The 26,371-nt window shown below is 43.1% G+C and overlaps 1 protein-coding gene across 1 annotated transcript in view; it reads right to left on the bottom strand.

The window, feature by feature from the left end:
- LOC139409668 (transmembrane protein 132C-like) overlaps positions 1-26,371 on the bottom strand; it is a 147,660-nt gene that overhangs the window by 32,838 nt on the left and 88,451 nt on the right. The window contains exon 5 of the mRNA XM_071155083.1: positions 5,700-5,843. Within this exon, the coding sequence (XP_071011184.1) occupies positions 5,700-5,843 (144 nt within the window). The remainder of the gene's footprint in view (positions 1-5,699; positions 5,844-26,371) is intronic.

A 26,371-nucleotide genomic window follows, 5' to 3' on the forward strand; every position in this document is an offset into this window, starting at 1 on the left:
AAGATTGAATCCTACTACACAGGCTTTGACGCTCGTTGGATGTGGCAGGGCTTGAAAACTATTATGGACTACAAAGAGAAACCCAGACGCGAGCTGCCCAGTGACACGAGCCTACCAGATAAGCTAAATGCCTTTTATGCTCGCTTTGAGGCAAGCGACACTGAAGCATGCACGAGAGTACCAACTGTTCTGGACGACTGTGTGATATTGATCTCGGTAGCCAATGTGAGCAAGACCTTTTTAAACAGGTCAACATTCACAAAGCAGCGGGGACAGACGGATTACCAGGACGTGTACACTAAGCATGCGCGGACCAACTGGCAAGTGTCTTCACTGACATTTTCAACCTCTCCCTGACAGAGTCTGTAATACCAACATGTTTCAAGCAGGCCACTGTAGTCCCTGTGCCCAAGAATGCGAAGGTAACCTACCTAAATTATTACCGCCCCGTAGCACTCACGTTGGTAGCCATGAAGTGCTTTGAAAGGCTGGTCATGGCTCACATCAACAGCATCCTCCCGGATACACTAGATCCACTCCAATTCGCATACTACCCCAACAGATCCACAGATGGTGCAATCTCAATCGCAGTCCACACTGCCCTTTCCTACCTGGACAAAAGCAACACCTATGTGAGAATACTGTTCATTGACAACAGCTCAGCGTTCAACACCGTAGTGCCCACGAAGCTCATCACTAAGCTAAGGATGCTGGGACTAAACACCTCCCTCTGCAACTGGATCCTGTACTTCCTGGCGGGCCGCCCCCAGGTGGTAAGGGTAGGCAACAACATGTCTGCCATGCTGATTGTCAACACTGGGCCCCTCAGGGGTGTCTACTTACTCCCCTCCTGTACTCCCTGTTCACCCACGACTGCGTGACCAAACACGACTTCAACACCATCATTAAGTTTGCTGACGACAAAACGGTAATAGGCCTGATCAATGACAACGATGAGACAGCCTATAGGGAGGAGGTCAGAGACCTGGCAGTGTGGTGCCAGAAGAACAACCTCTCCCTCAATGTGAGCAAGACAAAGGAGCTGATCGTGGACTACAGTGAAAGGCGGGCAGAGCAGGCCCCCATTAACATTGATGGGGCTGTAGTGGAGTGGGTCGAGAGTTTCAAGTTCCTTGGTGTCCAAATCACCAACAAACTATTATGGTCCAAACACACAAAGACAGTCAACTGCTCAGCTTCTGACCTTAAGGCGCTACAGAGGGTAGTGCATACGGCCCAGTACATCACTGGGGCCAAGCTTCCTGCCATCCATGAAGTATATACTAAGCGGTGTCAGAGGAATTGTTAGAGACTCCAGTCACCCAAGTCATAGACTGTTTTCTCTGCTACCGCATGGCAAGCGGTACCCGGAGCACCAAGTCTAGGACCAAAAGGTTCCTTTACAGCTTCTACCCCTAAGCCATAAGACTGCTGAACAATTAATATAATGGTCACCAGACTATATACATTGACCCCCCCCCCCCCTCCTCCATTTGTTTTGTACACCGCTGCTACTCGCTGTTTATTATCTATGCATAGTCACTTCACCCCATCCTACATGTACAAATGACCTCAACTAACCTGTACCCCGCACATAGACTCGGTACCGGTACCCCCTGTATATTGCCTCATTATTGTTATTTTATTATGTTACTTTGAATAATTTTTTACTTTAGTTTATTTGGTAAATATTTTCTTAACTCTTTCTTGAACTGCACTGTTGGTTAAGGGCTTGTAAGTAAGCATTTCATGGTAAGGTCTACACTTGTTGTATTCGGCGCATGTGACAAATACAGTTTGATTTGATTGTGTCTCTACCCTCTGGCCTAACAGGTCAAAATAGTCATCTCTCTCTCTCTAATGGTTAAAACAGCAAACAATTTACAACCAGGAGCAGATTACATACAGTACTTCAAAAGATTTCAAGGGTATTTATATCACCAAGGGAAAGTTTAAGACCGTTTGATCATTTCTAATACTGTATATACAGTGGGGCAAAAAAGTATTTAGTCAGCCACCAATTGTGCAAGTTCTCCCACTTAAAAAGATGAGAGAGGCCTGTAATTTTCATCATAGGTAGAAAAAAAATCCAGAAAATCACATTGTAGGATTTTTAATGAATGTATTTGCAAATTATGGTGGAAAATAAGTATTTGGTCAATAACAAAAGTTTATCTCAATACTTTGTTATATACCCTTTGTTGGCAATGACAGGGGTCAAGCGTTTTCTGTAAGTCTTCACAAGGTTTTCACACACTGTTGCTGGTATTTTGGCCCATTCCTCCATGCAGATCTCCTCTAGAGCAGTGATGTTTTGGGGCTGTTGCTGGGCAACACGGACTTTCAACTCCCTCCAAAGATGTTGTATAGGGTTGAGATCTGGAGACTGGCTAGGCCACTCCAGGACCTTGAAATGCTTCTTACGAAGCCACACTTTCGTTGCCCGGGCGGTGTGTTTGGGATCATTGTCATGCTGAAAGACCCAGCCACATTTCATCTTCAATGCCATTGCTGATGGAAGGAGGTTTTCACTCAAAATCTCACGATACATGGCCCCATTCATTCTTTCCTTTACACGGATCAGTCGTCCTGGTCCCTTTGCAGAAAAACAGCCCCAAAGCATGATGTTTCCACCCACATGCTTCACAGTAGGTATGGTGTTCTTTCGATGCAACTCAGCATTCTTTGTCCTCCAAACACAATGAGTTGTGTTTTTACCAAAAAGTTATATTTTGGTTTCATCTGACCATATGACATTCTCCCAATCTTCTTCTGGATCATCCAAATGCTCTCTAGCAAACTTTAGATGGGCCTGGACATGTACTGGCTTAAGCAGGAGGACACGTCTGGCACTGCAGGATTTGAGTCCCTGGCGGCGTAGTGTGTTACTGATGGTAGGCTTTGTTACTTTGGTCCCAGCTCTCTGCAGGTCATTCAATAGGTCCCCCCATGTGGTTCTGGGATTTTTGCTCACCGTTCTTGTGATCATTTTGACCCCATGGGGTGAGATCTTGCGTGGATCCCCAAATCGAGGGAGATTATCAGTGGTCTTGTATGTCTTCCATTTCCTAATAATTGCTCCCACAGTTGATTTCTTCAAACCAAGCTGCTTACCTATTGCAGATTCAGTCTTCCCAGCCTGGTGCAGGTCTACAATTTTGTTTCTGGTGTCCTTTGGCAGCTCTTTGGTCTTGGCAATAGTGGAGTTTGGAGTGTGACTGTTTGAGGTTGTGAACAGGTGTCTTTTATACGGATAACAAGTTCAAACAGGTGCCATTAATACAGGTAACGAGTGGAGGACAGAGGAGCCCCTTAAAGAAGAAGTTACAGGTCTGTGAGAGCCAGAGATCTTGCTTGTTTGTAGGTGACCAAATACGTATTCTTCACCAAAATTTGCAAATAAATTCATAAAAAATCCTACAATGTGATTTTCTGGATTTTATTCTCATTTTGTCTGTCATAGTTGAAGTGTATCTATGATGAAAATTACAGGCCTCTCTCATCTTTTTAAGTGGGAGAACTTGCACAATTGGTGGCTGACCAAATACTTTTTTGCCCCACTGAATAGTCAACACCATATGTTGAAGCTTATTCATTATAGACTGAAAAAGCACAAACTCCAGCAATTGTGGGTTTTCATAAAAACCAATGCCCTCTCTGAGTTTTGTGCAACAAGCTTGGGATATGCACTATAGAAATAACATATTATTACCAGCATTTTAATTAGCTCTGAAAAATAACGGCATACCCTAATTAGATATAGACACAGTCACAGTGTATCTTCAACAATCTAGCTGGCAAAAGTTATTAATTAAATTAGCAAAAACCCACAGCATATGGTAATTATGCCTGACGAGGTTAGTATTGTGTTAGTCACTATACAGTGGGGAGAACAAGTATTTGATACACTGCCGATTTTGCAGGTTTTCCTACTTACAAAGCATGTAGAGGTCTGTAATTTATATCATAGGTACACTTCAACTGTGAAAACAAAAATCCAGAAAATCACATTGTATGATTTTTAAGTAATTCATTTGCATTTTATTGCATGACATAAGTATTTGATCACCTACCAACCAGTAAGAATTCCAGCTCTCACAGACCTGTTAGTTTTTCTTTAAGAAGCCCTCCTGTTCTCCACTGTATTATCTGTTATCTGTTATCCACCTGTATTAACTGCACCTGTTTGAACTCGTTACCTGTATAAAAGACACCTGTCCACACACTCAATAAAACAGTCTCCAACCTCTCCACAATGGCCAAGACCAGAGAGCTGTATAAGGACATCAGGGATAAAATTGTAGACCTGCACAAGGCTGGGATGGGCTACAGGACAATAGGCAAGCAGCTTGGTGAGAAGGCAACAACTGTAGGCGCAATTATTAGAAAATGGAAGAAGTTCAAGATGACGGTCAATCACCCACGGTCTGGGGCTCCATACAAGATCTTACCTCGTGGGGCATCAATGATCATGAGGAAGGTGAGGGATCAGCCCAGAACTACACGGCAGGACCTGGTCAATGACCTGAAGAGAGCTGGGACCACAGTCTCAAAGAAAACCATTAGTAACACTGCGCAGTCATGGATTAAAATCCTGCAGCGCACGCAAGGTCCCCCTGCTCAAGCCAGCGCACGTCCAGGCCCGTCTGAAGTTTGCCAATGACCATCTGGATGATCCAGAGGAGGAATGGGAGAAGGTCATGTGGTCTGATGAGACAAAGATAGAGCTTTTTGGTCTAAATTCCACTCGCTGTGTTTGGAGGAAGAAGAAGGATGAGTACAACCCCAATAACAGCATCTCAAGGTCCTGGAGTGGCCTAACCATTCTCCAGACCTGAACCCAATAGAAAATCTTTGGAGGGAGCTGAAAGTCCGTATTGCCCAGCGACAGCCCCGAAACCTGAAGGATCTGGAGAAGGTCTGTATGGAGGAGAGGGCCAAAATCCCTGCTGCAGTGTGTGCAAACCTGGTCATGAACTACAGGAAACGTATGATCTCTGTAATTGCAAACAAAGGTTTCTGTACCAAATATTAAGTTCTGCTTTTCTGATGTATCAAATACTTATGTCATGCAATAAAATGTAAATTAATTACTTAAAAATCATACAATGTGATTTTCTGGATTTTTGTTTTAGATTCCGTCTCTCACAGTTGAAGTGTATCTATGATAAAAATTACAGACCTCTTCATGCTTTGTAAGAAAACCTGCAAAATTGTCAGGTTATCAAATACTTGTTCTCCCCACTGTACATACGTATATGTACACAGTATCAAACGTGCTATTTATTCTGTGTTGTACTGTAGGACACAGCATTCACTCATCAAGGTCAGTCTATATGGCCTTGAGGCTGTGAAGGATGAGAGACTAAAAAGATGTAAAGACAGCCCATTATTGTCATATTCTGTGTCACACCCTGATCTGTTTCACCTGTCCTTGTGTTTCACCTGTCTCCACCCCCCTCCAGGTGTCGCTCATCTTCCCCCATCTTCCCCTGGGCCTGCCTGCCTTGACCTGTCATTTGCATGCCCCTGTTGTTGCGATAAATATTTTTACTTCAACACAGTCTGCACTTAGGTCTTACCTGAAACCTGATACTATGTACTGTAATTGAACTGTTGGGTTGAAAAGGATTGATTCCCCCTAGTCTATCTCCTCAAGGTTTCCTCTCAAGGTTGCATCCTCTATAGTGTACACTCACCTTGACCACCTCTTCATCGGTCGACCGACACTCCACCGACTCTGTTACATCTGTAACCGTGCCGTCTGTTCCTACGGTGACCACTTTTACCGGCACAGCAACCGTCCTCCCGGTGAGGACGGCTGTATTCAGGATCTCAGTGTTCTGAGAGGGAGAAGAGAAGAGGAGTTAAGAGTTCTACTGAAGAGAGCAACCACACTGACAGATGCAATGTTTACTTTACTTATTGCAATATAACCTAAGATCACAAGTACTTTAAAGCAAGGTTACTCTCTCTCACATTGTCAACTAATTGGCATTAGCCTAGAACTGACAGTGGAAATAGTCGTAGATTTCAATAAATGAGTCAGTAGTACGTAAAATAAATGCTTGCACATCTGCTGTACGTCCTAATTTCCCTGTGAATGGAGCACCAATGATCCAGTTGTGCCCCTATACAGCAGTTAAGGTGACATTAATACCAGTGGAGGCTCCTCAGAGGAGGAAGAGGACCATCCTCAGTGAATTTCATAAAAATTAAAAACAGTGAAACATTTAAAAAGTTATCATTTTTTGAAAAAACTAAAAAAATGCACCTTTCTGTCAGGATTTGGCCAGGATTGTTCCGGTTTGGCCACTAGATGCCCCCATTGTGCTTTTTTGACCCATTTGTTTTCCCCTGTTTCCAGATTATTATTTGCACCTGTGCCTCGTTTCCCTTGAATGTATTTAAACCCTTAGTTTTCCTCAGTTCTTTGCTCTGTGTTTGAATGTTAGCACACAGCCCCAGCGATGCTGTGAACATTTGTTACTCCAGTTGGACTCGCTTGTGGTACTGTTTTTTGTTCTGGTTTATTTATTTTTGATGATCTTTTGAGGCTTTTCCCCTGCTGTACCTACCACGTTGTGGATTTACCTTTTCACTTGGAGGATTACCTTTTTCTCTTGGAATTACTTTTGACGTTGTGGATTTATATTTTTGCCTGAAGTACTTTCCTTTTTACTTTATTAAAACACTGTCTCAAGTACTGCTGTGTCTGCCTCATCTTCTGGGTTCTGCCGACTATTAGTGGCTCAGTTTGCTAAGTGACTGTTTCTCACACCGGAGATCCAAATTCGTAACCGGGTCCTGACAGAAACACAGAGCCAAAATGAACCCAGAGGCAGCCAGTTCCCAGGATCTTTTTGCCACGCTGTTCCACCACGAGGGGACTGTCCAACGCCACGAAGCCGCTCTGGTTCAGCAAGAGGCCTTAATGGCTAGACATTCTCAACTTCTGTCGGAGATGCTGACTTCCATAAAGCAGATATCTGATCGACTTCCCCCGGCAACCGCTCCCACCCCAGTACCTCAGATTCAAGTGCCTGTGGCAGTTAAACCCCTGGCTGAACCCCGTCTTCCGCCTCCCCAACGGTTCTCAGGTGATCCGAGTGCCTGTAAGGGGTTTTTCACCCAATGTTCTCTCTCCTTCGAGCTGCAACCCTCGTCGTTTCCCACCGACCGGTCCAAGATCGCATATATCATTACCCTGCTGTCGGAAAAAGCCCTGGCCTGGGCTACTGATGTGTGGGATGCCCAAAGTCCCTGCTGTGCCAGCTACTCTGCCTTTGCTGAGGAATTCAAGCGAGTGTTTCAAGGTCCAACCAGCGGCCCTGACTCAGCCAAACAGCTCCTGACTCTCCTCCAAGGTCGGCGCAGCATGACGGACTATGCCATCCAGTTCCGCACGGTGGCAGCAACGAGTGGCTGGAACGACGAAGCGCTCACAGTGTGCTTTCTGAAGGGTCTTTCCGACACCATCCAAGATGAACTGGCCACTCGGGAACCACCGGACAACCTCGAGTCCCTGATCAAGTTGGCCTCACGCATAGACCAGCGTCTGAGAGAGAGAACTCAACCGTAGACCTCTCGCCCTAGCTCCTATCGGTCCCAGCTCCGAGTCCCCACCTTTATCCTCGCTGGCTCCACTGGAACCCATGCAGATTGGACGCATCTCCCAGGCTGAGAGAGACCACCGGATGAGGGAGTGATGCTGTCTATATTGCGGCAAACCGGGCCATTTCCGCTCCACGTGTCCCGGGCTCCAGGGAAACGCACTGTCCCGTGCAGGCCTGGGGGGACTGTAACGGGAAACATAACCTCTTCCCATCTGTCCAACTCCCGGCTGCTCATTCCAGTCACCCTTTCCTGGGACAACCACGAGCTTCCCCTTCAAGCCTTGGTAGACTCTGGAGCCGCAGGAAACTAAATGGATGGTATCTGGGCGAAGGAGAATGGCGTCCCCTCTGAACCTATAAGGGACCCCATGCGGGATACTACATTGGATGGAAGCCCTCTGGGATCTGGATTTGTCACTCGCGACACTACCCCCTTGCGACTTTCAGTTTCCCAACACCAGGAAGTGATGAACTTTCATCTGATCCCCTGTTCCGAGTTCCCTCTCGGCCTTGGCTACCTCTGGCTTCACAGCCATAACCATCACATCGACTGGTCTTTGGGCACTGTCAAGCAGTGGGGCCCTACGTGCCAAGCCACTTGTATCTTCCCGAGTTCCCCGAGTTCTCATCCAGAGTCTCTAGAATCCATCGACCTGTCCCGAGTTCCCGAGTGTTACCATGACCTCAAACCGGTATTTAGCAAACAGAGGGCCACCATGCTACCACCCCATAGACCTTACGATTGCCCCATCGACCTGTTTCCGGGCACCTGCCCCCCCAGGGGTTGGATCTTTTCCCTATCTCCTCCTGAACAAGCTGCTATGGATACCTACATCAAGGACGCTCTGGCAGCAGGCCTCATTCGTCCGTCCACCTCGCCCCCGGGAGCAGGGTTTTTCTTTGTGGCCAAAAAATACGGTGGATTACGTCCTTGCATCGACTACCGGGGACTCAATGCCATAACCGTCCGTAACCGCTACCCCTTATGGCCACAGCATTTCAGCTGCTCCAGGAAGCAGTTGTATTCACTAAGCTTGACCTGCGGAACACATACCATCTTGTGTGGGTCAGACACGGTGATGAGTGGAAGACCGCTTTCAACACGCCTACTGGTCACTACGAATACTTGGTGATGCCCATCGGCCTGACCAACGCCCCGGCTGTGTTCCAAGCGCTCATAAATTATGTGCTTAGGGATATGCTTATCTTCGTGTTCGTTTACTTGGATGACATCCTCATCTTGTCGAGCTCCCTTCAAGAACACACAAAGCATGTCAGACAAGTACTCAAACGCCTCCTAGACAGCCATTTGTATGTTAAGCCGGAAAAATGTGAATTCCATTCCTCCCGAGTACCATTCCTGGGATTTGTAGTGGAACCCGGTCAAGTCCAAATGGATTCCAGGAAGGTAGGGGCGGTAGCGGATTGGCCCACCCCCAAGTCCGTTAAGGAAGTTCAGCGTTTCCTGGGCTTCACAAATTTTTACCGTAGGTTCATCTAGAACTTCAGCTCGGTGGCAGCCCCTCTCCTCTCTCAGCTTTAACCAAGGGTGGCAACGCAAGGTTTCTGTTGGGAAAAGAAGCTGAGACGTCCTTCCAAGGACTCAAGCAGCGCATCCTCTCTGCTCCCATCCAGACTCTACCGACTGCGGATGAACCTTTTGTGGTGGAGGTAGACGCATCAGAGGTTGGTGTTGGAGCTGTCCTGTCTCAGAGGGGTGAAGACAAGAAGCTCCACCCTTGTGCCTTCTTCTCACACCGGCTTACCCCGGCCGAGAGGAACTACGATGTGGGGGATAGTGAACTCCTAGCGGTTAAGATGGAATTGAAGGAATGGAGACACTGGCTCGAGGGGGCTTCTCAACAGTTTCAAGTGCTTACGGACCACAAAAATCTGGAGTATATCCAGCAGGCGAAGTGGTTGAACTCCAGACAAGCTCGATGGTCTCTTTTCTTCAATCGATTCCAGTTTATCCTCACCTATCGGCCCGGGTCGAAGAATCTCAAACCGGACACCTTGTCCCAAGTCTACGCTCCTGCCATTCGAGAGAATACTGACATGCCTGTCCTTCCTGCCACTAAGATCGTGGCCCCGATCTCGTAGCAAGTTGAGGATACCGTGAGACGAGCTCAAGCTATCGAACCGAGTCCGAAAGGAGGTCCTGCCAATCAGTTGTTTGTCTCCAAGGCAGCGAGGACTCAGGTCCTTCTGTGGGGGCACTCCTCTCGCCTCACCTGTTACCCGGGCGTAGGTCGCACCTTGGAGTTCATCCAGCGAAAGTCCGGGTCCTGACACTGTCACCAAATAATTGATTAAAACACACGGTTTTGCAATGAAAGTTTACAGTAGCCTCAACAGCACACTCTAGGGTAGCACCGTGGTGTAGCCGGAGGACAGTTTGTTTCCGTCCTCCACTGGGTACATTGACTTCAATACTAAACCTAGCAGGCTCATGGTTCTCAACTCCTTCCATAGACTTACACAGTAATTATGACAACTTAAGGATTACATCCTCCAACCTATCATAGCTCTTGCAACATTAACTGACATGTTGTCCACCCAATCAAAGTATCAGAGAATGAATCCAGTACTGAAAGCATAAGTTACATCTAGCTAACACTGCAGTGCATAACATGTAGTGAGTAGTTGACCCAAAGTGAGAAAAAGACAATAGTAGAGTTTTGAACTAATTAATTTCTTCAAAAATGAAGGAGAACCAGAAGAGAGGGAGAGAGAGCTATATTCCGTAGTTTTTTAGTGCCTTCGGAAAGTATTCAGACCCCTTGACTTTTTCCACATTATGTTACGTTATAGACTTATTCTATAATGGATTAAAACAATTATAATAATAAATACATTATTTACATAAGTATTCAGACCCTTTCCTATGAGAATCGAAATTGAGCTCAGGTCCATCCTGTTTCCACTGATCATCCTTGAGATGTTTCTATAACTTGATTGGAGTCAACCTGTGGTAAATTCAATTGGTTGTACATGATTTGGAAAGGCACACACCTGTCTATATAAGGTCTCACAGTTGAAAGTGCATGTCAGAGAAAAAACCAAGCCATGAGGTCGAATTAATTGTCAGTAGAGCGCCGAGACAGGATTGTGTCGAGGCACAGATCTGGGGAAGGGCACCAAAAAATGTCTGCAGCATTGAAGGTCCCCAAGAACACAGCGGCCTCTATCATTCTAAAATGGAAGAAGTTTGAAACCACGAAGTCTCCTCCTAGAGCTGGCCACCCAGCCAAACTAAGCAATCAGGGGAGGAGGCTCTTGGTCAGGGAGGTGACAAAGAACCCAATGGTCACTCTGACAGAGCACTAGAGTTCCTCTGTGGAGATGGGAGAAGGACAACCATCTCTGCAGCACTCCACCAATCAGGCCTTTATGGTAGAGTGGCCAGACGGGAGCCACTCCTCAGTAAAAGGCAAATGACAACCTGCTTGGAGTTAGCCTAAAGGCACCAAAAGGAAACAAGATTCTCTGGTCTGATGAAACCAAGATTGAACTCTTTGTCCTGAATGCCAAGTGTCACATTTGGAGGAAACCTGCCACCATCCCTATGGTGAAGCATGGTGTCGACAGCATCATGATGTGGGGATGTTATTCAGTGGCATGGACACTGGGAGACTAGTCAGGATCAAGGCAAAGATGAACAGAGCAAACTACAGAGAGATCCTTGATGAAAACGTGCTCCAGAGTGCTCATGATCTCAGACTGGGGCAAAGATTCACCTTCCAACAGGACAATCACCCTAAGCACACAGCCAAGACAGCGCATGAGTGGCTTCAGGACAAGTCTCTGAATGTCCTTGAGTGGCCCAGCCAGAGCCCGGACTTGAACCCGATCAAACATTTCTGGAGAGACCTGAAAATAGCTGTGGAGCAAAGCTCCCTATTCAAACTGACAGACATTGATGAGATCTGCAGAGAGGAATAGGAGAAACTCCCCAAATACAAGTGTGCCAAGCTTGTAGCATCATAGCCAATAAGACTTGTGGCTGTAATCGCTACCAAGAGTTTGCAAAGCTGTCATCAAGGCAAAGGGTGTCTACTTTGAAGAATCTAAAATATTACATCTATTTTGATTTGTTTAACACTTTTTTGATTACTACATGATTCCATATGTGTTATTTCATGGTTTTGACGTCTTCACTACTATTCTACAATGTAGAAAATAGTACAAATGAAGAAAAACCCTTGAATAAGTATGTGTCCAAACTTTTGACAAGAGCATGCACGAACACTAGACATACATCAGGCGCAGGCGCACACGCACCCGCACGCACACGCACCCGCACGCACCCCCCCCCCCCTTACACACATACACACACACACAGTGCAGCTTAGTTTCAATAAAAGACCAGTTAATAGGCCTACATCTGTGAAAGGCAAAGTTAAAATGGACCCCAGACAAGCCTTTGTTCCCTACACCAGACTTCTCTCTGTTCGCGTTGTTAATTCCATTGGCCCTCTCTTTTTGAGCAAAACAGATAACATTATTTAACGCTCTGCTGTGGATAATGGAATTCAGTCTTCTTTCTTCCCTCTACCTTTCGTTCTCTCTCTCTCTCTCTCTCTCTCTCTCTCTCTCTCTCTCTCTCTTACTCTCTCTCTCTTACTCTCTCCCTCTATCCCTGCCTGCTGATTCCTCGCTCAAGGATTTTTTTTCCTCTTTATCATTTCACCTCTAATGTTCTTTAATGGGAAGTAGATATATTAGCTCACTTCTCTGAATTCAACCTGATTACTACTTTGATCAAACATTAGTCTCCTATGCTTTCCACATACAATAACTTGAACGTATTGTTTTTCTTCGATTCAACAATTATGCTAATGTAAGTCAAATTAGCAGCCAGGGCCGGGTGTGCAAACAGAGAAGCAGCTATCCACACTGTTTCATCTACTGTCAAAATATCCATTTAACCGGACCTGGGAAATGGCTCCAATAAACATTGGGCAAAATTGGACCGAGGAGCCACTTTCCCTCCTATTAAATTAAAATCTAGGGAAGGTTGTTAATTCAAAGTAACAGTTCCACTTTTTGACAAAGGCAATATTTTGAACTGTCAGTCAAAACAACCATTCAGGAGATTTTGAAATGAACAATGTCTTCTTCACTGAAGGTTTTCAGCTACAGAAGATGTTCAACAGTATCAGCCCTCCCTCACAATGGGTTTGATTGTGCTGTGACATAATCATAGACGTGAATCATAGAATCTATGTAACCCATCCATAAACCTAGAGATAATATGTTTATCGTACAGAAGGCCTTATATTTTCCATAACTCCATTGGAAACGAATTAGAACATTGGTCATCAACAGGTCGATCGCGATCGGCTGGTTGATCTCTGAGGCATTTCTAGTTGACCGCTAAACATTTCTGTAAAAAACCCAACGATAAAGTCTTGAGTTTCTATTATTTATTTTTTATTAATCTCGTGCTGTTGGCAGTAGGCGGACCCGATTCAGCTGCCCTGCATGGCAGGTAGGCAAAGTGTTCCCATTTTTAACCATTTTAGGTGTCTGAAGGTACACACTTCCTGGTGGCCCCGGAGAGCAAATCATGTGCACTATAGGTCTAACCCTGACCAATCGGATGACTCAGAAGACCGTGTCTGCAGTAACGTAGCTGGCATAAAAGAAAGCTACAGCAAAGTTGATACTGAGATTTCAAAACTTTAAACTTCATGATTAGAGAGAGACTGTCAATGAATACAGAAAAGAGTTGCTGTTTTTACGAGTGAGTTCATGTCTAAATTCTTACTCAGCACTGTCAACACTTTGTATTCAACACTTTTATATGGAATAAAATGTGTATTCTTCCTTTTTCCACTTGTGCTACAACCACTGAAGCTGTAATGAATGAAGCTGTAATGAATGAGTAGGAAAGTGTATCGATAGGCTTGTATCGATTTAACTTTCTCTGTAACATAATTAATTTGTGCATTTGACAGAAATAATGGGGTGCGACTCAAGTTTCACCATTAGCTAGCTGGAAGATGGAGGAAAGACAGAGCTGATGGATATTGAGAGGCGGACAAGTTGCTCTCTCCCAAACTGCTCTCTCCCTGACCATCAGATGCAGGCAACATCAGCCCAGTAAAAGAAAATAAAACTCAAATGATTTACATTTATGCTCACTCAGATGTGCCTCACAAGGAATTCAACAGCTGTTCTATTACAGGTGTTATCATATAGCCTACCTCAAAAGAGTCCGAAGAACAGTACTGTTGCATAGGCTTACGTTTTTTAACTTCTTGTGGCTGGGGGCAGTATTGAGTAGCTTGGATGAATGAGGTGCCCAGAGTAAACTGCCTGCTACTCAGGCCCAGTTGCTAATATATGCATATTATTAGTATATTTGGATAGAAAACACTCTGCAGTTTCTGTTTACATGATTTCTGTGAGTATAACAGAACTCATATGGCAGGCAAAAACCTGAGAAAAAATCCAACCAGGAAGTGGGAAATCTGAGGTTTGTAGTTTTTCAACTCATAGCCTATTGAATATACAGTGTCTATGGGGTCATTTTGCACTCCCTAAGGCTTCCACTAGATGTCAATAGTCTTTAGAACCTTGTTTGTTGCTTTAACTGTGAAGGAGGGTAGAATGGGAGCTGAATGAGTCAGTGGTCTGCCAGAGTGGCATTTCTGAAGACAAAGGAATTCTCCGGTTGGAACATTATTGAGGAGTTATAATAAAAACATTCTAAAGATTCATTCTATATAGTTTGACATGTTTCTACAAACTGTAATATGACTTTTCAACTGAACTTTCGCAGGCACTTGCCTGCGCGTCGTGAGTTTGGATTTGTGAACTGAACGCGCTAACAAAAGGAGGTATTTGGACATAATTGATGGACTTTTTCGAACAAATCAAAACATTTATTGTGGAACTGGGATTCCTGGGAGTGCATTCTGATGAAGATCATCAAAGGTAAGTGAATATTTATAACGCTATTTCTGACTTCTGTTGACTCCAACCTGGCGGATATCTGTATGGCTTGATTTGTTGTCTGAGCGCCGTAGTCAGATTATTGCATGGTTTGCTTTTTCCGTAAAGTTTTTTTGAAATCTGACACATCGGTTACATTAAGGAGAAGTATATCTCTATTTCTGTGCATAACACTTGTATCTTATATTAAAGTTTATGATGATTATTTCTGTATATTGATGAGGCTCTCTGCAAAATCACTGGATGTTTTGGAAGCAAAACATTACTGAACGTAACGCGCCAATGTAAACTGAGATTTTTTTATATAAATATGGACTTTATCGAACAAAACAAAACATGTAACATGAATTCCTATGCGTGTCATCTGATGAAGATCATCAAAGGTTAGTGATTAATTTATCTCTATTTCTGCTTTTTGTGACTCCTCACTTTGGCTGGAAAAATGGCTGTGTTTTTCTGGGATTAGGTTCAGACCTAACATAATCGTTTGGTGTGCTTTCGCTGTAAAGCCTTTTTGAAATCGGACACTGTGGCTGGATTAACAACGAGTTGATCTTTAAAATGGTGTAAAGTACTTCTATGTTTGAGGAATTTTAATTATGAGATTTCTGTTGTTTTGAATTTGGCGCCCTGCACTTTCACTGGCTGTTGTCATATCGATCCCGTTAACGGGATCTACCATAAGAAGTTTTAAGTAATGTTTAAAAAATCAGAGCGGTAGGTCTTGGCTTGAATTTTTACTCAGAAAGTGATCTTGTGTAAGAAGTGCATATCTGGTGGCAGGGAAGTCAGACGCAGGAGAACAGAACTTGATAATAGCCGGAGCAGTTTAATAGTAAAACCAACGGCATAAGAAATACAAAGTATGGGCACAATAACCCGACGCGCACCAGTCAACCAGAATGTGCACAAGCACTTACAATAAACAATACCACACAAAGACATGGGGGGAACAGAGGGTTAAATACACAACACATAATGAGGGAAATGAGAACCAGGTGTGTGGGAAAACGAGACAAAACAAATGGAAAATGAAAAATGGATTGGCGATGGCTAGAAGACCGGTGACGTCGACCACCGAACATCGCCTTAACAAGGAGAGGCATCGACTTTGGCAGAAGTCCTGACATCTTGACTCAGAAAAGGTTGGTGACCACTGAATTAGAGTAAGGGAATACCCCCCTGAATTGTACAAAAATGAATGGCAAGATATTGGCATTGGACAAACCATATACACGATGTCCAATACCACCCAAAGCGGCGTTGATTCGTGTAAAGTATATGGCAAATGCCATATGGCAATTGCCAATTGTAACACCTCAAAAATCCAACAGGGGGCGAGTGCGCTCCACCGGGGTTTTTCATATTGGAAATGTAACCCAAGTCAACATCCAAAAGAAAATTTTTGAAAAAAGGATATTTTTTTCAAAAACTTTTCACCCCTTAAAAAAGTGCTTTCTGGGCCTTTTTTCGAAATTCTTTCGATTTTTTTGTCAATTACACATGTGTAAGAGCTGTATGAATATACTTTTGTCCAATTTTTTTATCATATTTTTTTATTTTTTTAATTACATGCGCATAAGGCATATGTTTTGTACATTTGCAATATGATTTCATAGGAAGTCAAAAGTCAAAAGTCAAAAATGTCAAAATTTGGTAAAAAACTTCACACATCCTTAAAAAAGTGCTTTCTGGACCGTTTTTCAAAATTCTTTCAATTTTTATGTCAATTACACATGTATAAGAACTTTATCAACATACTTTAGTCATACTTTATTATCCTATTTTTTATTTTTTTTTACTTGTGCATAAGGCATATGTTTTCTCCATTTGGAATATGATTTCATAGGAAGTCAAAAGTCAAAAGTCAAAAATGTCAAAATTTGGTAAAAAACTTCACACATCCTTAAAAAAGTGCTTTCTGGACCGTTTTTCAAATTTCTTTCAATTTTTGTGTCAATTACACATGTATAAGAACTTTATCAACATACTTTAGTCATACTTTATTATCATTTTTTTTTTTTTTTTTTTTACTTGTGCATAAGGCATATGTTTTCTCCATTTGGAATATGATTTCATAGGAAGTCAAAAGTCGAAAATTTGATTTTTTTTTTAAACTTTAAAAACTAAAAAAAGTGCTTTCTGGACCGTTTTTCGAAATTGTTTCGATTTTAAGACAATTAATCATGTGTAAGAAGTGTATGAATATACTTTTGTAAAATGTTATTATCATAATTTTTTTTTTTTACTTGTGCATAAGGAATATGATTTGTCTATTTGCAATATGATTTCATAGGAAGTCAAAAGTCAAAGTTACCCAAAAATGTTTTGGATGTTTTTTTGTTTATGTTTCCTTACTTTTTCAAAGTCACTGTGCATTTGCAATATGTTTCAATGGGCAGGTACCGTCACGAATTTGTCATGCTCAAAAATTTTTAGATGTATTTTTTTTTGTTTCTTACTTTTTCAAAGTCACTGTGCATTTGCAATATGTTTTAATGGGCAGGTACCATCACGAATTTGTCATGCTCAAAATTCAAGCTTTACTTTGCTCAAACTATACCTTTGTCATCTTGTGATCTAAAATATGCAACTGGTTACCCAAAAAATGTGTTGATGTTTTTTTGTTTATGTTTCCTTACTTTTTCAAAGTCACTGTGCATTTGCAATATGTTTCAATGGGCAGGTACCGTCACGAATTTGTCATGCTCAAAAAATTTTAGATGTATTTTTTTTTGTTTCTTACTTTTTCAAAGTCACTGTGCATTTGCAATATGTTTTAATGGGCAGGTACCATCACGAATTTGTCATGCTCAAAATTCAAGCTTTACTTTGCTCAAACTATACCTTTGTCATCTTGTGATCTAAAATATGCAACTGGTTACCCAAAAAATGTGTTGATGTTTTTTTGTTTATGTTTCCTTACTTTTTCAAAGTCACTGTGCATTTGCAATATGTTTCAATGGGCAGGTACCATCACGAATTTGTCATGCTCAAAATTTTTTAGATGTATTTTTTTTTGTTTCTTACTTTTTCAAAGTCACTGTGCATTTGCAATATGTTTTTTCACTATAGAATCATATTGCAAATGCACGTGCATCTGGTCACCCCCCCAAAAAATTTTTTTGATTTTTTTTGTTTATGTTTCCTTACTTTTTCAAAGTCACTGTGCATTTGCAATATGTTTTTTCACTATAGAATCATATTGCAAATGCACGTGCAACTGGTCACCTAAAAATAAAAATAAAATGTTTATGTTTCCTTACTTTTTCAAAGTCACTGTGCATTTGCAATATGTTTCAATGGGCAGGTACCATCACGAATTTGTCATGCTCAAAATTTTTTAGATGTATTTTTTTTTGTTTCTTACTTTTTCAAAGTCACTGTGCATTTGCAATATGTTTTTTCACTATAGAATCATATTGCAAATGCACGTGCATCTGGTCAACCCCCCCAAAAAAAAATTTGATTTTTTTTGTTTATGTTTCCTTACTTTTTCAAAGTCACTGTGCATTTGCAATATGTTTTTTCACTATAGAATCATATTGCAAATGCACGTGCAACTGGTCACCTAAAAATAAAAATAAAATGTTTATGTTTCCTTACTTTTTCAAAGTCACTGTGCATTTGCAATATGTTTCAATGGGCAGGTACCATCACGAATTTGTCATGCTCAAAATTTTTTAGATGTATTTTTTTTTGTTTCTTACTTTTTCAAAGTCACTGTGCATTTGCAATATGTTTTTTCACTATAGAATCATATTGCAAATGCACGTGCATCTGGTCACCCCCCCCCCAAAAAATTTGATTTTTTTTGTTTATGTTTCCTTACTTTTTCAAAGTCACTGTGCATTTGCAATATGTTTTTTCACTATAGAATCATATTGCAAATGCACGTGCATCTGGTCACCCCCCCAAAAAAAATTTTGATTTTTTTTGTTTATGTTTCCTTACTTTTTCAAAGTCACTGTGCATTTGCAATATGTTTTTTCACTATAGAATCATATTGCAAATGCACGTGCAACTGGTCACCTAAAAATAAAAATAAAATGTTTATGTTTCCTTACTTTTTCAAAGTCACTGTGCATTTGCAATATGTTTTTTCACTATAGAATCATATTGCAAATGCACGTGCATCTGTTCACCCCCCAAAACATTTTTTAGATTTTTTTTGTTTATGTTTCCTTACTTTTTCAAAGTCACTGTGCATTTGCAATATGTTTTTTCACTATAGAATCATATTGCAAATGCGCGTGCAACTGGTAACCGGGAAAAAAAAAATGATGATTTCATTATGTCCATTTGTTTATGTTTCCTTACTTTTTCAAAGTCACTGTGCATTTGCAATATGTTTTTTCACTATAGAATCATATTGCAAATGCGCGTGCAACTGGTCACCTAAAATTTTTTTAAAAATGTTTATGTTTCCTTACTTTTTCAAAGTCACTGTGCATTTGCAATATGTTTCAATGGGCAGGTACCATCACGAATTTGTCATGCTATAAAAATCCTGCAGGAATGTGAAATTGACTGGCCCGATGAACTCGGGATGGCTTTGCAGTGATTCTGGTTCATCTCAATCGCTCGTTAGGGTAGATTTCAGAATGTCGCTTTTGGTGATGGTACCTCACTGTTTAAACATATTGCAAATGTACAAAAGTCAACTAGCAAGTCAGTGTCCATCAGTCAATTAGATGTCATTATGACACCAAACTGATACAAACTGACACCAAACCCACTTTTTCCAACTCGTTTAGTAGCCAACTATTACATACTTCAGAGCTGGCCCAAAATTCACAACGCCTTGGGTTCAAACCATAAAAAAACCATAAAACACGTAGTTACGTTCTAGCTGCGGGTCCATTTCTTATGTTATGTGTTGGCCTAGCTGAGGCGACCCCGAATCCCAAGTTTCGGCTCGATAGGTCATTTGGTGTCCGAGAAAAACCCTAATTGGTGCTGAAAATCCACTATTTTCCATGCCTTCCTACGGGGTCCTTGAACGAGCTATCGGACAGAAACGTCGGGGTCCGTCTCTATGGGCCGAGCCGGTTTCAATGCACCTAGCCTTGCGTCTCTGAGACTTTTCTAAACGTCGTCATTTTCGTAATGGTCAAAATGAATTGAAGGTATTGCAAATGTACGAGGCTGTTTCTCGGTCCGAGAACCGTCTAGAGCCACGTAACTCACCACGCACCATCGACCGGAGGTCTAGAACAGGTTTCTAAAGTTTCGGAACTCTAGGTCCGACGGTTCTTTTTTAGCTCCAACAAAGCTAACTATTGCAGCCACTGTCTGTCTCTACGTACCCCAATACGTCCCTCCTTCCAACTTGTGTTTTAGTGTGATTTTTTTTTCCTTTGAATTTTTTGGGGAAAAATGACTGATTTACAGTTCATGGGGGTTGCCTAATCACATATATGAAGTTTTGGACAGATCTGACTTTTTTAACCCTTCGAAACAGCCCCTGAGACACCAATTATGGCACTTCCGGTTGGCACAGGAAGCTACAAATCAACACATATCCTCATTGGGGTATGCTGTTACATAATCCTGAGTTTTAAGTCCTTACGTTAAGAATTGACTGATTTACACAGGGTTGAATGCACTATGTCCATCAAACTGCAGGCAGGGTATGGGTAAACACTTTTAGGGGCATTTTAACCACTTCCGGTTGGTCCAGGAAGCTCAGAATCAACACAGGTAGACCTCATAGTGGCCTGATGGACCGGTACCGAAGACAGGTTCATACGGCATTCATAACCCATATAGACTTCAGGTTGAAATTAGGGGTGCAGGCAATGTATTCCTATGGGGAGAGATGACACTGCATTCTGTGAGATCAAAAAACACTGTTTTACTGTGAAGGGTTAACGCCACACGGTCAAGCTTAGGCTTGCACGGATCGGGGGGACCTTAGGAACATTCCTGTGGTGGAATTTTTCTTCTCACCCTAACGGTTCTCTCACTCTCACCCAAAATCAAATGACGTTGTGGGGCAGGCTTCATTTTGGGCCTACTATTCTAATGGTCGCTGCGCCTAGACCGAGCGAGCTACGGTCAAGCGGGATAGCTCGTTGAACTCAGCACAGTCTGGAGACTATGGTAATGCCATTTCCTGCTCTCTGTGTCTTTAAGCACCGCACTTTATCACTCCATCCTTCCTGTGTGTGTGTGAGGGAGCTTTCTTTGACATCTGTTGGGAGAAATGACTGATTTAAAGTTCAGAAGGGTTACCTAGTCACACATATGACATTTTGGAGAGATCAGACTTTTTTAACCCCTCGAAACAGCCCCTGAGACACCAATTATGGCACTTCCGGTTGGCACAGGAAGCTATAAGTCAACACATATCTTGAATGACATAGCCACTTACAGAATCCTGAGTTTTAAGTCTTTACGTTAAGAATTGACTGATCTACACAGGGTTGAATGCACTATGTCTATCAAACTGCAGGCAGGGTATGGGTAAACACTTTTAGGGGCATTTTAACCACTTCCGGTTGCTTCAGGAAGCTTAGATTCGACACAGGTAGACCTCATAGTGGTCTGATGGACTGTCATAGAAGACAGGTTCATAAGGCATTCATAACCCACATAGGCTTCAGGTTGAATTTAGAGGTGCAGGCAATGTATTCCTATGGGGAGAGAAGTCAAAGCAAGCTGTTTCAAGTAAACACCTTCTTTTTACTGTGAAGGGTTAATGCCACACGGTCAAGCTTAGACTTGCACGGATCGGGAGGACCTCAGGAACGTACCTGAGGTCGAATTGTGCTTCTCACCCTAACGGTTCTCTCACTGCCACCCAAAATCAAATGACATTGTGGGGCAGGCTTCATTTTGGGCCTTCTTTTTTTCAAGTTTGCTGCACTCAGAACGAGCTACGGTCAAGCGGGGCGTCTCGTTGAACTCGTCACAGTCTGGAGACTATGGTGATGCCATTTTTTGTGTTGATTTCAGAATGACATTTTGGTGATGGTCCCTCTCCGTTTAAACATATTGCAAATGCACAAAAGTCAACTAGCAAGTCAGTGTCCATCAGTCAATTAGATGTCATTATGACACCAAACGGATATCAATTGACACCAAACCCACTTTTTCCTACTCATTTAGTAGCCAACTATCACATATGTCAGAGCAGGCCCATAATTCACAGCGTCTTCAGTTTAAAACATAATAAAAAGGTAAAACACATAGTTACGTTCTAGCTGCGGGTCCAGTTCGGACATTATGTGAAGTCCTATGTGAGGCGACCCCGAATCCCGAGTTTCGGCTCGATAGGTCATTTGGTGTCCGAGAAAAACCCTAATTGGTGCTGAAAATCCACTATTTTCCATGACTTGCTACGGGGTCCTTGAACGAGCTATCGGACAGAAACGTTGGGGTCCGTCTCTATGGGCCGAGCCGGTTTCAATGCACCTAGCCTTGCGTCTCTGAGACTTTTCTAAACGTCGTCATTTTTGTAATGGTCAAAATGAATTGAAGGTATTGCAAATGTACGAAGCTGTTTCTCGGTCCGAGAACCGTCTAGAGCCACGTAACTCACCACGCACCATCGACCGGAGGTCTAGAACAGGTTTCTAAAGTTTCGGAACTCTAGGTCCGACGGTTCTTTTTTAGCTCCAACAAAGCTAACTATTGCAGCCACTGTCTGTCTCTACGCACCCCAATACGTCCCTCCATCCAACTTGTGTTTTAGTGTGATTTTTTTTTCCTTTGAATTTTTTTGGGAAAAATGACTGATTTACAGTTCATGGGGGTTGCCTAATCACACATATGAAGTTTTGGAAAGATCAGACTTTTTTAACCCTTCGAAACAGCCCCTGAGACACCATTTAAGGCACTTCCGGTTGGCACAGGAAGCTATAATTAACCACATATCCTCATTGGGGTATGCTTTTACAGAATCCTGAGTTTTAAGTCTTTACGTTAAGAACTGAGTTATTTACGGAGGGTTTAGTATGTGTGTGTTATTTCAGAAAATCATAGAAAATCACAGAAATGTCGCAGAGCTCCGCAGCACACTTTAAAAAGATTCGTATGAACACCCTGCAACTGGATCTGTAACCGTTGAAAAAAAAAAACGCCTATTTGTGACCATCACCAAGATGTCATTGTTCCGTTTCTCTTAAATGACGATAGATAAATGGCTGTTTTTTTTTTTATTGACACCGGAGGCTCCTTGACTTTGACCTGAAGTGGAAAAATAATTTCTCTATTTCCATTTAGGACCTTTAATCCCAGAAAAACGGCCATAACTCAAAAACCGTCGAGGCCTAGACGCCATCTTGTTCGGGGCCAACTGCCCATTATGCCAAACCTACGCTCACCGAGTTTCGGCTTCGAAATATTTTCCGTTTTCGAGATAAGGCCCCGTCGTGATTCGTGATGTTTTGCCAAATTGCCATATGATTCCGTATGCCCTCTTGTGGGAAATTCCGGGACAGCGGAAAAACGGTCAAAAACTTGTTTATTTTTTAAAACGGAAACCGAATGTCCGACAAAGTTCATTTGATGACTTCCCGGTAGGTCTGGCCCTACCGCACGGCCCGACGCCGACCGCGAATTTTACAAACGATTTCGGACGTCTAGTAAGGGACCGTACATTTGCAATATGGACTTTCTCACTGATCATACACGAAATGCCGAAATGTTCCCTTATGTATGTAATAGCCCACAATGTAAAAACTGAAGTCATTGTCTATTTAGTTGAATCATCCAGATCCCATGTGCGGATTGGCCGTCTTGCAGTCGAAGTAGGAGGAAAACAGAGAAGAACACACATACACACACTGATACAGAACATGTAGCCTACTACTGCCAGTTAGGCATAATATTTGGGCTGTATATTGTATGATATATATTTTTATACCTACTATAGTAGAATAATTAGGGAAGGGGGATTCGGGGGAACATTTAGACACTAGGCTACTTGCAATATCCACTGAGTGTACAAAACATTAGGAAACCCTTTTGCCCTCATAACTGCCTTAATTCGTCGGGCATGGACAACAAAGTGTTAAAAGCATTCCACAGGGATGCTGGGCCATGTTAACTCCAATGCTTCCCAAGGTTGTGTCAAGTTGGCTGGATGTCCTTTGGCTGGTGGACCATTCTTGATACACACGGGAAACTGTTGCAGTACTTGACACAATCAAACTACTACCATATCCCGTTCAAAGGCACTTAAATCTGTTGTCTTTCCCATTCATCCTCTGAATGGCACACATCCACAATCTATGTCTCAATTGTTTCAAGGCTTAAAAATCCTTCTTTAACCTGTCTCCTCCCCTTCATCTACACTGATTTAAGTGGATTTAACAGGTGACATCAATAAGAGATCATAGCTTTCACCTGGTCAGTCTGTCATGGAAAGAGCAGTTCCTACTGTACACTCAGTGTTATAACACAAGTGATTTGATTGGCTTTTATAACAGATAGGCAAGGCAATAGCCATCTGCTAGACATTTAACTAAACACAAGTCATTATGTATTACAATAAAGGTCAATTCGTGGACTGTCTGTGTATTTTAATTGTTTTATCAAGATTTTTCGCAGTCTCAGTGAGTGGGTTTATGAGCTGTAGTAACAAGTGACTGGTGTTGGATTACATTACATAGCCACCGCTACTGAAGGCTGGTCCTGCCTATCTCCTACTTATTTAATTTGGCAGAAAGATACGCATACTATCACAATGTTTATTCATTTATTTAAAAAATAAAAATAAATTACCCCTTTTTCTCCCCAATTTCGTGGTGTCCAATTGTTGTAGTAGCTACTATCTTGTCTCATCGCTACGGGAGAGACGAAGGTTGAATGACATGCGTCCTCCGATACACAACCCAACCAGCCGCACTGCTTCTTAACACAGCGTGCATCCAACCCGGAAGCCAGCCGTGCACCTGGCAACCTTGGTTAGCGCGCACTGCGCCCGGCCCGCCACAGGAGTTGCTGGTGCGCGATGAGACAAGGACATCCCTACCGACCAAGCCCTCCCTAACCCGGACGACGCTAGGCCAATTGTGCATCACCCCACGGACCTCCCGGGTCGCAGCCGGTCGGTGACAATTCTCGCTCCTGCCCGATTATTTTTTATGTTGCGGTTTGATATTGGCCTTCTTGTATATTGTAGCCCGTATTTAGTGGCTTTAACATACAGTACTAGTCAAAAGTTTGGACACACCTAATCATTCAAGGGTTTTTCTTTATTTTTACTATTTTCTACATTGTAAAATAATAGTGAAGAAATAAAAACTATGAAATAACACATACGGAATCATGTAGTAACCAAACAAGGGTTAAACAAATCTAAATATATTTAAGATTTTAGCATTCTCGAAACCAGCTTCATGAGGAATGCTTTTCCAACAGTCTTGAAGGAGTTCCCACATATGTTGAGCACTTGTTGGATGCTTTTCCTTCAATCTGCGGTCCAACTCATCCCAAACCATCTCAATTGGGTTGAGGTCGGGTGATTGTGGAGGCCAGGTCATCTGACACAGCACTCCATCACTCTCCTTCTTGGTCAAATAACCCTTACACAGCCTATAGGTGTGTTGGGTCATTGTCCTGTTGAAAAACAAATGATAGTACCACTAAGCGCAAATCAGATGGGATGGTGTATTGCAGCAGAATGCTGTGCTAGCCATGCTGGGCACCGCCATGGATCGCGTGCTGCAGACGATGGATCGTTTGGAGAGAGAAGGAGGTTTCCTAGCACCTCCACCAGCCCCACTACCTCAGGTTCCACTGTCCACCCCTCTTTCACCCAGTCCCAGCGGGATTCAACTCATGCTCCCGAGGGAGTATGATGGAACAGCTGCCGGATGCCAGGGATTTCTACTCCAGCTGGAGCTCTACATTACGACCGTTCACCCGGCTCCTTCGGGGCGTGAGAGCGTGTCCTCCCTCGTCTCCTGCCTCTCAGGCAAAGCCCTGGAGTGGGCCAACTATTTCGTCGCAACAGAGGGCTCTCAAGGGGTTGTCACGAGAGTGCTGAGGTAGGTGTGCGGGGGTTTTCATCTGTGCTATTATGGTGGAAAGTCCAGACCAGGCCTCCACCATGCGCATCCACTCAGAATATGCAGATTTGGCTCTCGCCTTCTGTAAGAAGAGGGCGACTCAATTACCACCTCATCAACGGGGGGATTGTGCGATAAATCTCCTGGTAGACGCAGCACTTCCCAGGAGTCACGTGTATCCTCTGTCACAGGAGGAGACGGTGGCTATGGAAACATATGTCTCCGAATCCCTGGGGCAGGGATACATTCGGCCCTCCACTTCACCTGCCTCCTCGAGTTTCTTTTTTGTGAAGAAGAAGGATGGGGGTCTGCGCTCGTGTATTGACTATCGAGGGATCAATCAGATCACTGTGAGGTACAGCTACCCGCTGCCTCTCATCACCAGTGCGATCGAGTCAATGCACTTCTTCACAAAATTGGATTTCAGGAGCGCTTACAACCTGATGCTTATCCGGGAGGGGGACGAGTGGAAGACAGAATTTAGTACCACCTTCGGGCAGTACCTCGTCATGCCTACGGGTTGATGAATGCTCCATCGGTCTTCCAGGCCTTTGTTGACGAGATTTTCCGCCACCTGCACGGGCAGAGTGTAGTGGTGTATACTGACGACATTCTGATATACTCTGCTACACGCGCCGAGCATGTGTCCCTGGTGTGCAGAGTGCTTGGTCGACTGATGGAGCATGATCTGTACGTCAAGGCTGAGAATTGTCTGTTCTTCCAATAGTACGTCTCCTTCCTAGGTTACCGCATTTCCACATCAGGGGTGGA

Source organism: Oncorhynchus clarkii, chromosome 5, assembly GCF_045791955.1.
Source record: "Oncorhynchus clarkii lewisi isolate Uvic-CL-2024 chromosome 5, UVic_Ocla_1.0, whole genome shotgun sequence".
Classification (NCBI taxonomy): domain Eukaryota; kingdom Metazoa; phylum Chordata; class Actinopteri; order Salmoniformes; family Salmonidae; genus Oncorhynchus; species Oncorhynchus clarkii.